Source organism: Lampetra planeri, unplaced genomic scaffold (genome assembly GCF_965212315.1).
Source record: "Lampetra planeri unplaced genomic scaffold, kcLamPlan1.2.h2 scaffold_1250, whole genome shotgun sequence".
Classification (NCBI taxonomy): Eukaryota; Metazoa; Chordata; class Hyperoartia; order Petromyzontiformes; family Petromyzontidae; genus Lampetra; species Lampetra planeri.
In genome coordinates, this window is record NW_027613966.1 from 16,015 (window position 1) to 31,382 (window position 15,368).

At 41.9% G+C, this 15,368-nt stretch overlaps 2 protein-coding genes across 3 annotated transcripts; one reads left to right on the forward strand and one right to left on the reverse strand.

Moving 5' to 3' along the window:
* Nucleotides 1-870: 870 nt before the first annotated feature.
* On the reverse strand, nucleotides 871-3,724 carry LOC144738991 (aldo-keto reductase family 1 member D1-like). 2 transcript variants are annotated; one of them, XM_078622002.1, is made up of 9 exons: nucleotides 3,632-3,724; nucleotides 3,358-3,525; nucleotides 3,127-3,243; nucleotides 2,593-2,670; nucleotides 2,307-2,429; nucleotides 2,021-2,130; nucleotides 1,674-1,839; nucleotides 1,234-1,316; nucleotides 871-913 (listed from the first exon to the last, which is right to left on the reverse strand). In XM_078622002.1, exons 1-9 carry the CDS (start codon nucleotides 3,722-3,724, stop codon nucleotides 871-873), a joined length of 981 nt encoding a protein of 326 aa, XP_078478128.1. The 2 variants fall into 2 exon arrangements, with proteins under 2 accessions (XP_078478128.1, XP_078478129.1); XM_078622003.1 differs by lacking the exon at nucleotides 2,307-2,429.
* A 1,158-nt stretch (nucleotides 3,725-4,882) lies between these two features.
* LOC144738992 (transcription intermediary factor 1-alpha-like) lies at nucleotides 4,883-14,782 on the forward strand (the record flags this gene model as incomplete). The annotated part of the gene is made up of 11 exons (XM_078622005.1): nucleotides 4,883-5,150; nucleotides 5,239-5,357; nucleotides 6,018-6,165; nucleotides 8,392-8,524; nucleotides 8,738-8,854; nucleotides 8,973-9,087; nucleotides 9,268-9,414; nucleotides 9,600-9,717; nucleotides 10,561-10,804; nucleotides 13,944-13,983; nucleotides 14,627-14,782. Coding segments are annotated over exons 1-11 (1,605 nt in total), but the record flags the coding sequence as incomplete, so codon positions are not given.
* Between the last annotated feature and the right edge of the window lie 586 nt (nucleotides 14,783-15,368).

Genomic DNA, 15,368 nt, shown 5'->3' on the forward strand with positions numbered 1-15,368 from the left:
CCATGAAATTTGGTTTACCATAATCATGAAAAATTTAAAATGATACTGGTTGCTTATTGGAATAAAATTACCAAAACATCTGCAATCATCTTTCAAAGAAAATTCTGCCATAATCCAAACAATGAATGTCAATCCAGGGTTAGATTGACATGTTTTAGGTTATATAGTATACAAAGACCTGGTTGGCCATAAATTTATTATTGAAATAATTTAAATACTTTAATCAACAAAACAGTGTATTTCCAATACAATGTAATTGTATGAAAAGCAGCTATAAAACATACGAACACAATTCCCTGAAAATTCCTCCAAACTAACTAAGAAATGACAGATGAGCATTTTGGGGGGCATTTTATTATTATGTTTTAAAGCCCTGTTTTGAGTTAAAGAATACTAATGAATTTTCTGCAAAAGGGAATTATATTTATATAACAAAAAAAGATAATCAGTGTCAGAAATTAGTAGTGTGCATGGATGTTTACCTTTATGTACAAAACAAAGCAAAAAAGAACGCCATAAAGTCTTAGATTTGACTTATTTTTTTGTATTTTTCTGACATTGCTACTCAAGTATTTCACAGAAGCCTACAGTGCAGTACAAGTACACTTGACAAGCCATTCCACATGCTATTCTTTTTAAAATGAAACGTTAGTTATAGCAGCAGTACATTATCCTTGAGGGTCTTTGTACCCTCTTCATTTGCTGAGAACCAGAGACCTCTAGTGTTTACTGTGGAAATGTACCAGTAAATACATCACCATGTACTTTGTGAGTGAAGGTTGCTGCTGATAGCAAAAAAACGCGAATGAATTTTCTGCTTTAAAAAGCTGAAAGTCAGACGGCAATGACACCAGAAAAAGAGAGGCAGGGTTAATATTCATCATGAAATGGGTACTCTGGATGGTCACTCCACCTGTGTCAAAACAAAAAACATGAGACTGAGATGGCGATTGCTGATTTCTTTTAAGAAACAGGTTTTGCAAGAACAGGGGTGGGCACCTATCCTGCAGGTTATAGATGTCACCCTACTCCTACCTCTCCTGAAACAATCTGTGAAGTTCTGCAGAGGTCTGACAACAAGCAGCTGATTTGAATCAGGTGTATAGGAGCAGGGTGACATCTAAAACCTGCAGGATCTGTGGCCCTCAAGGACTGGAGATGTCTACCCCTGTACTAGAACAACCTGCAGCTTGCAAAGTTACACACAAAGCTCTGAATATAGTGTAGACTTACATCGGAAGCTCCACGAAGCGAATATCTTTGTTCAGGCCTTCAATGACTTTCATTTCTTCTTCTGTGAGTGAAAAATCAAAGATCTGTAAAGAAAAAATAGAAAGACAAACAATTAATTACAGGCCCCTATCAATCATTTTGACCCCTGTTGTGATATGTTGATGATAGGACCCAATTTTGAGGATGCTCTTCCTAGATATTCATTCAAAGTGTATTCAAAGTATAACTCTTCATTTGTCTATACATAAAAGAAAGTCCCCTCTGCAAAAACAACCAAAAGGTTTGACTCTTATACGTCAACAAATCTAAACACTTTTGAATATTTTTTCATCCAGTGTTCAGATTCCAGTTCTGGATATGAATGAGCTGTTAAAAACTCATCTTACACATAAGTGTACTCACTGTATATGTTCATGTCTATGACATTATATAACATGAACCTGGAAGTTGTGTTTGATTCTTTGATGGTTGAAGCTCTTGGGGATCACGACAACACCTCTTTGGACATTGAAGCGCAGAGCCACCTGAGCACTGCTCTTGTTGTACTTTTTCCCAATAGACACAAGGACTTGGTCCTCCAGTAGTGGAGGACATGTTACATTCACCCTAGGCGAGTGAAAGAGAGGAAGATAGAGACACTCATATTACTTTCACATTTTTATATCCAGTACAAGTCACTTTCCTGTTTTTCAACTCCAGACGATGTAAAGGACTGACGTCAGAACATTAAAGAGAACTGTCCATGTGTACAGTACTAGAAGGAACGTGTTTCTTAAAATCTACGTACCAGGATGCATCTCTTGAGGAGCCAATCGGACAGTAGCCAACAATTACAATGTCATTCTGACGGCAATACTCAAGAAGTCTGGGTTGGGTGAAGTATGGATGGCATTCAACCTAAATGAAAGGAAATGTATAACATTTATTAGATTCTGCTCTCATTCAAAGTTATGATCAGTACACTTTTTTTTCCCAAAAGTCCTCAATGCCAACTGAACTACCCCAAAATGTATCTTTCGTGAAGGTAAGAACGTAAAAGAAGGGAAGACAAACAAAATCAGCATATGGGTCACCTGGTTTGACACAGGTTTGTACTTGAGGCCAGGTTTAGTCAGCAGCAGTTCCAGCTGTCTTCGGTTAAAGTTGGAGACTCCAAGAGACTTCGCTAGCCCTGCATCGACACACGCCTCTAATGCCTGGAGAGGACAAAACATGTTTATGCTTTAAATGCCATATATATACATACACACACACACACACACAGACGGTGCATTGCGGAGTTGTATATGTGCAGACAAACATTCTGTGCACACTAATATATTAGCGATACTGTATATCTAACTGTGTAATAAAATTTACCTCCCATGTTGCACAGAGGTCTGTGTGGTGGTAGATGTATTTTCCATTCTGGTCTTTTGGGTAGAAATCCTTTCCAGGCTAAAATGTAAGCAGCACAGTTTATATTCATTTTCGTACAGAATTCATGGGGGGGGGGGGGGGGTGGGGGGGGCACAACAACAAAAACCCAATAAGGATTTTTGAAGTATATCTTATTGTAAAACAAACATGATATAGCATATGGCACATGTGCTTTGTCTCAAAGTTGTACTTTTTTGGAGTGTAATTGTACTTTTCCGAAACATTGGTGATAAATGCATGACTGCAGGCTACATTTGGCCAAATCTTACCGCCAATGTTGTGAGTATAGTTTAACACGAGTGTACTTATTTAGGTAATTTATTTAGGTAATTTATTTCAGGACGCTGTGTTTATTTTGTGACATGGGAAACAAGAACATTATCTGCACAATAGTTATTACATTTGAGGGCAATGTGCACGTACTTCATTCTGGCTGATAAGGTAACTATCATCTATATTATGTGTACTACAGACCTTGAAGGCCATCGGGAGTTCAATGATGTAAAGATCCACATAGTCCAGTTTTAAGGTTTTTAGCGTCCGCTCCAAGGCCGGTCTCACCAACTCAGGTGGATGGAACGTATTCCAGAGCTGAGGAACAAATCAAATATTGACATAGTGCGAGGTATTACATTGATCAGCCCCAATGATAGAAACCAAAAATAATACGGATACAAAGTTGGAAGTAAAAACCACTTGACTTACCTTTCCGCAGTAGAATATGTCCTCTCTCCTGACGGTTCCATCAGCAATTTTTTCCCTGATGGCTTGACCCACTTCGTGTTCATTGAAATACACCAAGGCCCCATCAAAGTGTCGGTAACCCACATCTATGGCCAGCTTTACACATTCAAGTGCTGTACCTTTCGGCGTCTTTTGAAAATGCACAGAAAAAAAGAAATTAGTGCATATCACTTATAACTTTTTTCGGACTCGATACTCAATACTCCCTACTCAGTTACCATATGTTTCACCTCACCGTTCGAGGGTCACCATAGGTGCCCAATCCCAAGAGGGGAATATTATTCCCATCACTGAGGGGGATCCTGTGGTTCTCTGCCGTTAGATTCATGTGCTCACAAATGTGGGTGAATTCCACCGAACACTGGCTTCTGGCTTGTCGAATTGGTAATTTATTGCATGAACTTTGAACCTCAGTGCTTAAAGGCACCAGTGTGTATTTGCTCACCATATTGTTACTGATGAGACCACTCAAAATTGCAGTTATCATCGCTCTCTTTAGAAACTAAACTGTGACTTGTCTTAATCACATAAATAAAACTGTGATGAGGCCAGAACTGCAGAGTGATATCAAAGGACTGAGAACTGAAGGAGCTGCTTCAGTTCTCTCTCTCTCTCTCTCTCTCTCTCTCTCTCTCACACACACACACACACACACACACACACACACACACACACACACACACACACACACACACACACAGTCCAGTGTGCATATACATATAAATATACTCTCTAACAAGTACACTACAATAGTTTTTGTTTTTGCCCAAACATAATGCAAACCTAACTTGTCTAATCAATAGAGTAATATAGATATAATATTCTACTGGGGCATCTAAAAAAATTTCAACAGCGACGTGTGGTGAGGTTCATGTCTGCTGAGGCATTCACTTTAACCCAATCAGATTTACACACATATGAACCTACAGTTCCTTATCGTCCCTCAGTGTCAGGTTTGCTCAAATCTGAAATCAGAGATAGTGGATTTCATGAGCTGTATGGCATATTTATCAAAATTTAAACAAAAACGCTGAAGAATTTCTGTTTTTGTTTGAATGAATCTGATATACATTGTACATTTACTTGTTTCAATTAAATTACTTAATTAAATGAACTATTCCATGATATTCCAATTATTAGTACCCTGAACCTGTACGTCTGCACTGGTTGGTTTGAGGTGTTTAGAAACAAAAAACGTGAGCCTCCATCCCGCAGCCAGTGACTGGGTGCGCTCACGTCAGACTCCGCCCCCTGTTGCGCAGCAACAAGCGCGTGCTCCACCCTTTGAGCTAACAGCTAACACGTCGGTAGCACCAGTCGCACTGTGATAATACAACAACTCAGTGTCAGACAGACAGCGAAATGATTCAACAGCGGTGTGATTCAAAAGGGGGCGGGCGTGGGGAGACGTCCTGTGAGACGTGCTGAGCCTGGTCCACCTGTGTGTGCCCGCTGGGGGAGGACCGGACCGCGGAGAGGTGCAGGTATGGACGGATGTACAGACGAGCGGGAGGCTGCGGTCGTTGTCTCAGAGAACGAGGCTGACAGCATGCCAGTGCAGCTGGACACATCTGGAGCAGCCAGCCCCGGCGACCTGGACACCTGCCCCGTTTGCCTCCTGAACTTCCACAGCCGAGATCCCAGACTGCTGCCGTGTCTGCACACGTTCTGCCACAAGTGTTTGCCTCCACCCTCCAGGAACCTGGCCACCGCAGAGCCTCCGAACCCCCTGGGCGACGGCGCGACCAAACCACGTGAGTTGTTGTTGACCAACTGTGGACTAATGAGGAACCATCAATGTGTGCTGGAAATTTAATGTGGAGCGATCGTGTGTGGTTCCAGTCAACGTGATCCGCTGTCCGGTGTGCCGGCAGGAGTGTATGGAGGTGGATGTGATGCCAAACGTCTTTGTGAAGGATTGTGTGGAGGCTCCCAGCAGCACTGTGGAGAGGACAGTGCAGGTTGGTGACACAACGCACACCATCCATTCAGAGCATCAGTTCTAATATTTTAGTGCCAAAAAATTACAAGTCAGTTATGAAAATGGTGACAATTAATGAACTATCCTTTTTTTTTTTTTACAATATTAACAAGCTGAACATAGAAAAACGCTGACAAAAGAAGTGCTATCTCAGTTTGTCATTTGTGGCTCTACACAACATTTAGTTAAGGTATGTGGACCTGAAGTACAGTGTATTTCACTTTATGATTTAAACAATGTGTGAAAAGCTTGTAATCATTTAAACTGACATACATTTCCACATCTGTGTCATGATCCTGACCACCTGAACCGATTCACCACACAAACTAAAGTGGGAATGAAGAAGGAAGAGAAATCATTTATCTCTGGTTCTCAATGGAACTGAAACAGTGGAACAGGAACAGTAATTACTTTTATTGAAATATTGCAGATGATGTATTGTACGTAACGAAGACGCATGACACCACTGGCCTAGAGTGTAACCTGTTCGTGGGTATATCCTTCCATAGTCCCATGAACAGGGGACGGTGGTAGCTCAGCTGGTAGAGACTAGGCTCATGGACTGGAGCTGGAGGGTGGCCGGCTCAGGTGCAGCCCCCCACCCCGTTCTGCATTAATGCTCTGTCTGATCTGTCCAAAGCTCTGCATGACCTGCGATGACAACACAGAGGCTGCCGGCTTTTGTGTAGACTGTGTTGAGTACCTGTGTGCGACCTGCGTGGAGGCCCACCAGAGAGTCAAATTCACCAAAGACCATACCATCAGACAGACGAGTAAAGAATCACAAGGTATCCTGATGATCAATCTCTAATTTCCCTGCTTCTGAGAGAGGCTTTTGCTGTGACAACTGCTGATACAACACTTAAACCTTCAGTAATTCAGTTATTCTTTAAATCCAGTGTGACCTATTGAACAGAAATGTTCTACCTTCTTCAACAGTAATAATAATGATAAAAAATAATAGCTGATTTATATGGCACCTGGTGACACAGTGGTTCAGTGGTTAGCACTGTCGCCTCATATGCAAGAAGGTCCCTGTCCTGTGATCTTGCTGTGTGGATCCGTTTGCATGCTCTCCCCCGTGTATGTGTGGGTTTTCTCCGGGTTCTCCAGCTTCCTCCCAGCTCCAAAAGTAGGTGGTGTTAATTGGTCACTCTAAATTGGTGTGAATGTGTGTCAGTGGTTGTCTGTCCTTAATGAGGCACATTGATGTGCTGGTGTTTCCTCCAGGGTGTCTGCACCCACAACCGCAAGCTGTAAACAGAGCAAACAGAAGAAGATGAATGAATGAATGAATGAATAAATATATGGCGCCAAGGTCACTTTACAGGTGCTAGAGGGGCAGAAACAAGGAAACAGTGGAACGTGATTAAAATGACCCGACATACAATGACCCCAATTACAGATGGAAAAAAAAGAAAATTACAAACGATGAAAGGGATGTGGAAAAAGTTAAAGAGCCAACATATTCACATCACACATCTTTCAGGGTCCAACGTTAAGGTTTTGTCCTACCTGCCCTGCTGGGCAAGTGCTTCTCACATCCACTTGCCCCCCCCTACCTGCCCTGCCTAAGACAACCTTTTTTTTCTCCCTGTGATACCTTCTCTCATGACTAATTTCTCATTAAACTCCAAACTGTATACAACACTACACATCGCTTTTTGCTTCAGAAAGCAGTATTTATTATTAATGACATTTAACTCGCAAACATCCCTCTTTTTAGTAGGGCATCAGTGTGGACACATTTGAACACCATTTACATCCTCTTTTAACAATGAATGAATTAAAGGATTCACAGTGTCCTGTGGCAGTGGCATGTTTTTATTCTGCTAGAAAGATATTGATTGGCTGTCCATCTTTCATCAGTCGTCAGTCAGCCTCCTCCAGGTCCCTCATGGATACGTCTGTTGCGGCATCAGCCAGGACACTGGGGAATTGGGCTACTTTTATTGGATTAAAGTATGGCTCCCAGATGTCATCGTAGATGACTTCAATGAATCTGAATATGAATCCCATATTAATGTAGTTGAAGTGAGGGACACTGAGCGAACGGCTGCTCAGTTTTCACAACGTGGTATGCAGTTGTAAGGCACTGTATAATCTGGTTGTACGTCTGTGAATTGAGTCTTTCAACACAACGGTCCATTGGTCCTGGAGCAGTCCACCTTTTTTTGCCTAGATGCATGCTATGTGTGGCATGGATTTTACATGGGAATGGAAGTTCTATCTTCTGTAGCTGTTGCTCCCTTGGAAAAATGATCCATTGCCGGGGACTCTCTGCATATAGTAGAGTACATGTTCGCGTTTCTTTCATCATACTCTACCCAGGTATGGTTTTTGTTTCCACGAAGTGCGGAAGGTCCTATGCTGTTTTTCATTTTCAACTTCGTTCTGTGTTCTGAGAGCTCCGCCATGACAGTCAGTGACGAACAAGTGTTAGGTCTGATGTATGCACGCAGCAGGGACGCTCAGCCAATGAAAGCAGCAGCACACCGTGCTAAAAAAATGCAACTGGCTTCTCAGAACAGAGCCCAATAGAAAGGAAAACATGATAAGTTTGAACGGGTTCTACTTGCCCTCCATCCATTTTAACTTGCCCGGGGCATTCGGGCATCCCTTAATGTCGGACCCTGTCTCTATACTCATCCTTATCATCACAAAATAAAAATGCCTCCTTTCTTCAAGGAAAGTAGACTTAATGATGGAAGTAACCTCCTGTAACTTCCAGACATTGCTGGAAGCACTTAGCTAACAATCTCCCATTAGAACACAGGATATGTCCTCTGTACACCCATGCACATATTCCATTAAAATCAGCCATTTCCAGGTAGAATCGTCATTTCCCACAGTAACAATGTCTAGACTGTATTTGTAATTAATTTCATGTTATCTTCATTGTAACTGTGTTTTTCTTTCAAAAATAAGGACATTCCTAAGTGACCCCAAACTTTTGAATGGTACTTTACGCATATGTCGAATGACGATAAAAACGATGAGCTTTTGCATTCCAGAGGTGCGAGTTGTGTCGGCTCAGAGGCCGATGTTCTGTGACAACCACAAACAGGAGCCGCTGAAGCTGTTCTGTGAGACCTGTGACCTGCTAACGTGTCGGGACTGCCAGCTGGTTGAGCACAAGGACCACAAGTACAGTCAACAATTAATCATACAGTGTCATGTGTGGTTCATATGTCTGTGTTTATGTTTATACTTAAGATACAAATAAGTCTTAAGTATGGGAAACAAACTAAAGAATCTCTGTTTGCTCTAAATTACTACTTGAGAATACATAAAAACAGTACTTATACTACTTCATGCCTGCATACCTTCACCTCGTGTTGATTGACATTTTTGTATTAGTTACCAGTTCCTGGAGGATGCTTACAAAAGCCACAAACAGCACATGGAGAGCCTCACCCGCCAGCTGCAGGAGAAGAAGAAAGTCATTGAAGAGGTGTCAAACTCAATAAATAGCGGGTATGTATTTCCTTATACACACATGTCAACTGCTGACATACATGCAAAAGATGAATGAACTTACAGTTTGTTGCTCTCTGGATCTTATTTCATCATTTATTTTGTTGAATACCTCCAGACTACGTCAAGTTGAGCAGAACCGCACATCTGTTCACAATGAAATAAAGACGTCCATCTGTAGTTTAATCCTGGAGATAAACAAGAAGGGCAAGTTGCTGGTCAATCAACTTGAGGTATGGTAACAGTAGCTCTGAAAAGTCCTGAGTGCTTTGCAGATTTCAGTTGCTTTCCTTATCTAAGTATTATTTGTAGTACATGCTGTAGATCTTTAACCATCTTTGAAATACAACGTGATTTCATGCAGACTGAGCTCTTTGAAAACTGCAATTTTCTTTGTTTTTGTTTTCTCACAGGCTGCAACAAAGGATCATGAGAGTGTCTTGAAAAAACAACAGGAGGACATTGGTTATCTGTCCAGACACCTGGATCATGTCATCAAATTCTCTAAGTGGGCCACAGCCAAGAATGGGAGTGCAGCCCTCCTGTACTGTAAACGTTTGGTGAGGCTCATCTGATAGTGTATCCTCTCCACATTATCTCACAGTCTTGTTTGCACAAACTCCTGGTAGGAGCCTGGTCTATGGTGGACTGGATAAAGTGGGAACATATGTCCTCTGTAAGACACAAAGCCCCCCCCCCCCCACCCATCCTCAGAACATTATTTATAACATCCCTTCTGTTGCAGATTTTCTTTCAGATAGGAAACCTCCTACGGGCGAAATGCAGTGCCTCATTTGTACCACAAAGCAGTGTTCGCTTTCAGAGTCGCTCCTCATACTGGGCCTCAAATGTTGACCTGGGTAAGACAAACAACCATTTCTTCAAAAACCCATAGCTCTACTTCTGGCACGTATCCCTCTGCCTCCCATGTCATGTTTTATTCACCTGTTGTCAGTGTGTCCTGTTGTATTTGATATACCCATGTCCTCCCATGTCATTCTTAACCTTTTGTCCCCAAAACTCATATTCATGTTGACAACTCCAGCGCATCCTGTCTACGGACACATGCATTTTTTTCTGTCTAAACGTGAACTTTCCCGGGTCAGTTCCTTCTGGAATTTCCAACCCAGTACAATAACACAGATCACACTGTTGTGGGAGATGAGAGGACTGATGGCTCAAAACAGAGGAAAATGCTAAATGTCTCATTGAGTTGTAACCCTTGGCAGTTGACAGTTACTTTCCTTTTGGCGTTTTTTTATCATTATATCGTCAAATAGAGCCACCAGGGTTTCAGCTGGTAAAGAGGGTTGCCTAGAAAACAGAGGGTTCTCTAAAATCATGAGCAGGACATTGAAATCCTAATCGTGCCATGCCCAGTATGCTCCTAAGCCTGGATAAAAATGAGATGGCTTATGTTTGGACGGACATCTGGTGTAAAAGCATTATTTGATCACCAGAGACCTGGGAACCACTGGAAAAAGGGAGCAGCCGATAGAACATTAAAAAGCTGGGGCTAGGCTCTTTGTCCAAATAACGTTATTTGCAGCCCTTCTTGGCCTGTCGTTATCTTATTACCTACAGAACTCCACCAACCTATCTCTCTTCACTCAGTTTTCTGCAGTAGTTTGGCCTGTATTCTGTATTGGTATCCCTCACTCATTATGCCTCATTATGTCCTGTCTTGGTGTGTATGTCTCCTCAGGCTCTTTTGGTGGAGAGTGTGCCAGGGCACCAGCTAGGTTTTCAGGGTATTGCGCATCAGCTTTCCCACCCTGGGGGCCCCTCAGGCTCAGCCCACAGCTTTGCCTTGGGATCTCCCCATAATACCCTTACTCAACTCCAGATGCAGGTGGACAAACTAAACCCACAGGCCCACTGGCAGCCTCAGCCTCCTGCTCCTCCTTGGATGTGGTACCAGAGCGTACAACTCCAGCGGACTCTACCAAGGTCTCGTCAGGCAGCTTCTCCATCACACTGTATCCCAGCTCAGCCGGGCCACAGATTTATGATGTCGCCCTCTAACCACATCGGCCCATCCAGCAGCCGAACGAGCCCTGGGTGTATACCACAGGTTAGTGTGCATTTCTGTGTGAGAATGCATATGTGCATGTGTCACAGACACACACACTTAACAAGTAGTGACAGTGGATGGTGTTGTCCTAAATAGACGTGACAGCCTTCACATCCTGGGCAATTTATGTCTTTTCTTGTCAAGATGGATTTGATTCTATCAAAAGCCTATGACTCAAAGTATAACAGCTACATCTGCAGCACAAAGGCAGCCAACATTTGACACAGGAGGGGTCCAAGACACTATAATAGATGTTTGATATGATCTCATCATCTATGTTGTTTAGTCTAGTTCGGAGAGTGTTTTGCTCGCAGCTCTGACACATGGGCTCATGCACGGGACAATACTGGGCTCTGAAGTGCTCCCATTTGTTTTGTCACACTGATATGTTCAAGCTGTTGTAGCTGCATACGAAAATGATCAGTTACCCATGAAAAAGTATACTTGGCTATGTTGTACGTTCAACAACTCACGCTGCTCCGTTTACCCCAGTATGTTAGGCTAGAAGGAACAGTTTGACAATTTGAAAACTACATCTCCAGACAGATGTCTGACTACATGACAAATGTAGAATGACAATGACGATGCACTTTTTTTTTCTTTTCCTTCATTCCTTTGCAGCCTTGGCGAGGAAGCGGTTACCAACTCAAACATATAGATGCATTTTCCTCCTCACCTCTGTACACCCACACGACACCTTTAGCCATCAGCTCTGGCATGGCGAGTTCACCGCAATCACACCAAATGGTACCAAAAACTTGGTTAGTGAAGGCCAAAGCGCAGATTCCCCTTCATGTCTGTATTGTTCAGACAGAATACAGTAAGATAGTTCAGATAGGAGGGCTTGCGCTTCGGCCATCATTATAAGAAAAATGTTCTTTCTGACTAAATTGTCATACATGTACTAAGTGTTTTTTCTGTGTCGAGAATGAGGCTGTGTACTTGAACAGAAGGAATGATTTGGGCACCACAGTGAATGCACTTAAACCAAACTATTCCCAAAGTCTACCACCATCGACCGCACACCGAAATGGTATGTCAGTATCTATCTGTCTGTCTGTCTGTCTGTCTATCTAAACAGTCTTTCCTTCTATTCAAGGGCAAGGACGTCAGTATTCACCAGGATCTGTTCAGAATTCTGAGGAGGAGAAACTCGGGTAAGAAACACACAAACAAGCACATAACACTTCTCTATCACCTCAGCCTCTTTTAGCTCTCCAATGAATTTTACTTCATTCCAACTGGCTGTCACTTTGCTCCCAAGGAGTATTTGCTGGAAACCTCTTGAGACCCATCAAACCAACGATGCAGTGGGCTTTGCTGTCAAAAAAAGACGTTTGTCATCAGCGCCGATCATTATCAAAGATGAGCCAGATTATGACAGCAGCTATGTAAGACATTAATATCTTTGTTTTGGAGTATTAATATTTATAGAGTTGCATATTCCCCCATCTGTTTTTCCAATTATCATCAATTCATACTCACATAATCTGTTGATACTGTCAATTCAGCCACTGACTAAATTGTATCAATCGACATTTACTGCCCCTTGGTTGGTTGGTTTCTGTCTGTTGTCAGGAACAAGCTAACCAAAGAGCAGCCAGCCTCCCCGACAGTACAGGAGAATGGAACAAGCTCCCAACTCCACCCCAAGGCATAGACAGCAACCGTCACGGTCCTTCACAGCTTTCAGCTCAACCACAGGCCCAAAGTGAGACTCCCAGACGCATCCTTCCGCCAGGTCGAGAGCAGCAGTCTGATCAGCATGGAGCTCGTCTGCAGGACCCCAATGAAGGCTTGTGTGCTGTGTGCCAGACTGTCGGAGCACTACTGCGCTGTTCCAAGTGCCCCAGGGTTTATCACCTTACATGTCATGTTCCTACTCTCTACAATCTGCCCAGGCAAATAAATTCAATTTTTCATTGTCATGAGGTGAAAAATCTCATAATTCACTTTTTTTTTTACATTGTTGCACTGTAACCACGACAGTACATCTCTTTGGGATTATACTTGTGACTTTACACCACTGCTTGTGTCTGGACTGTGTTTTTCTAGCGGCGAATGGCTTTGCTCTCTCTGCTGTATCCTCCCGGAGCATGTCTGTGAGAGTAAACCTGAAGCTAGAACAGTAAAGAAGGAGCCAGATTCTGATGAAGGATTCCTGCATGTGGACAAGCTAGTTGGTATCTTTTATTTCTTTCATTGCCGAGGTATAAACAACAAAATTTCATTTGTCATAACTGTCCCATGTGTGCTGTTTGATTTGACATGAACATACTTGTACAGTATGCAAAGTGACAGACAGGGATTATTTATGAGATGGTAAGCCCATTATTCATGATATGTCCGTATTGACATGTGAATAAAAAACAAAAACAAATTTGCCTCAGAATGTATTGGCTTAGTTTCTGGGCCATTCTTCATTCATCCCTGTCAGTGAGATTTCTGTCAGTCACAAACAAGACATTGAAAGACTCCAGGCTGCAAAACATATTTCATGGTATCTTACGACATTTTCAAAATGTCGCTGTAGAAGATCATCAGTGTCAAAGTAGTAAAAGGTAATTTTCTACTAACAGTCAATGGTTCTGCCATCAAATTTACATTTTTGTTTGGCAAGTGCTACATCCACCAGAAATTTAGCTGGGTTCTCGTGGGTTGTTATTCTACTAACAAAACCATGAGATGTTCATTGGCAGAAATAAGCGTTTAATTCTTTACAATTGTAATTATTAATAAAGTTTTGATTTTGTTGTTTAATTGAAATGTCATTTAAGATACAAACACATAAACCTTGCCATCATGTCCACAGTACTGTGGACATGAATAAATACTATAATAAATACTATTAATACTCTAAATACTCTAATAAGTATTAGATTATTAGGCCAGATGTTGAGTACAGATGCTGTTTATGGCCTGAAATGTGTTTAACCACTAATATTTATCAAGTTACTTATGTCTCTTTCTAATGCTGCAGAAGTGTGAGCGGCTGTTGCTTCACTTGTTTTGCAGCGGACTGAGTTCCAACTTTGAAGAGCCTCGGCCCCCCTCGGTGAGTGTGGGAGCACAGCAGCCGTCAGAGGAAACGTTTACAGGATTAATGTCACATGGAGTTACTGTAACTGCTATTTTAATTATGTGAAATGCGTTGTTTTTACCTTTACAGACGTTAATCCGATATTAAAAAAAGTTTCTCGCAGACACTGGGACACCTTGTTTGTTACAAAATTGTAATTACAAAATTAAAGATAGTACATGATGATTCAAAAACAGTATAGTGGCATGTTGGACTTTCATGTGGTAATACAGGAAAAAAGGAAAATTCATTTGATTAATAATAGTATAATAATGATTTTCACAAATCAACAATCCTGATTTTGCCATTTATCAATGAAGTTGCATGATGATGATTATTTTTATTATCTCTCCCTTTCGAAATACTGTAGGTTTGTAATAATAAGCAGACTATAAAGTCGTTGAATCTTTCCACTGTGAAGAAGCGACTGGAGGCAGAGCAAAGTGTGTGTTACCAGAGCCCTTTAGAATTTATAGCAGACATCAGGCTCATCCTCCGGAACAGCCCATCCTTTGCAGAGGTGAGGTACTGTTGCAGAAATACACCTTTTAACAAATTCACTCTTGACATTTGACAAGGAATGCATATGCTCTTTTTCATGGTTTTGCCTACGTTGCAGACTGACACTGAGGTCACCATGGCAGGCAAGAAGCTCAAGGAGTTGTTTGAGGAGAACCTCAGGGACATCTTCCCTGACCAGACCTTCCCTGAAATCAAAGAAGAGACGGCACCTTCTGACTCTCAGCTCTTCTCTTTCAGCAGCATATCCCAGCATGTAAAGCACCAGCGTTCATAGTAACCGAGCTGTTCCAATGGAGAAGAGGGAGCAGAATGAAAGCACATTCTCCAAAACCTAGGGTGTCACATATTATTACAAAGATCTATGCTGCATGATGGCCATATATCAGCAAAAAAACAGCAAAATCTACTTACTGCATGGAAAAGAAACACAGATGTTGGGTTTACTTTGAATTTGGATCAAACCAAAGGATTTTTTTTACAGGAAATACATGTAGCACAACTATGTAGCTATGGCTGTGAATCATACTTAAGCATTTCATGTTTCTGTTTAATTTCGATAACATTTTCCTACCTGTCTGTTTCTTTCCTGCTCTTTTCATTTGACCACTCCCACTGCAGCAACTCTCCTCCAATCACAGACCCCTGATTAGACTCACACACCTGTTGCCAGCTTCCCAATGTACACAAATCAAGTTGTCAGTCATATTTTTGTCAGTGTACCTGCTTCACGTCTGTGTTTCTGCTGAAATTTATGATTCTAGTCTGTCTCTTGGACTGAACTTTGATCACTCCTGTCACTTCCTCTGCTTATCCTGACTAAGGACTATTGAAGAATTCTG

Coding starts and splice junctions, on each gene's coding strand:
- LOC144738991 (XM_078622002.1), bottom strand. CDS start 3,724: ATGAATCTAACGGCAGAGAACCACAGGATCCCCCTCAGTGATGGGAAT. Junction 3,526..3,631: donor CCTATGGTGACCCTCGAACG/GTGAGGTGAAAC, acceptor CATTTTCAAAAG/ACGCCGAAAGGTACAGCACT. Junction 914..1,233: donor CGCTTCGTGGAGCTTCCGAT/GTAAGTCTACAC, acceptor GTTTTGACACAG/GTGGAGTGACCATCCAGAGT.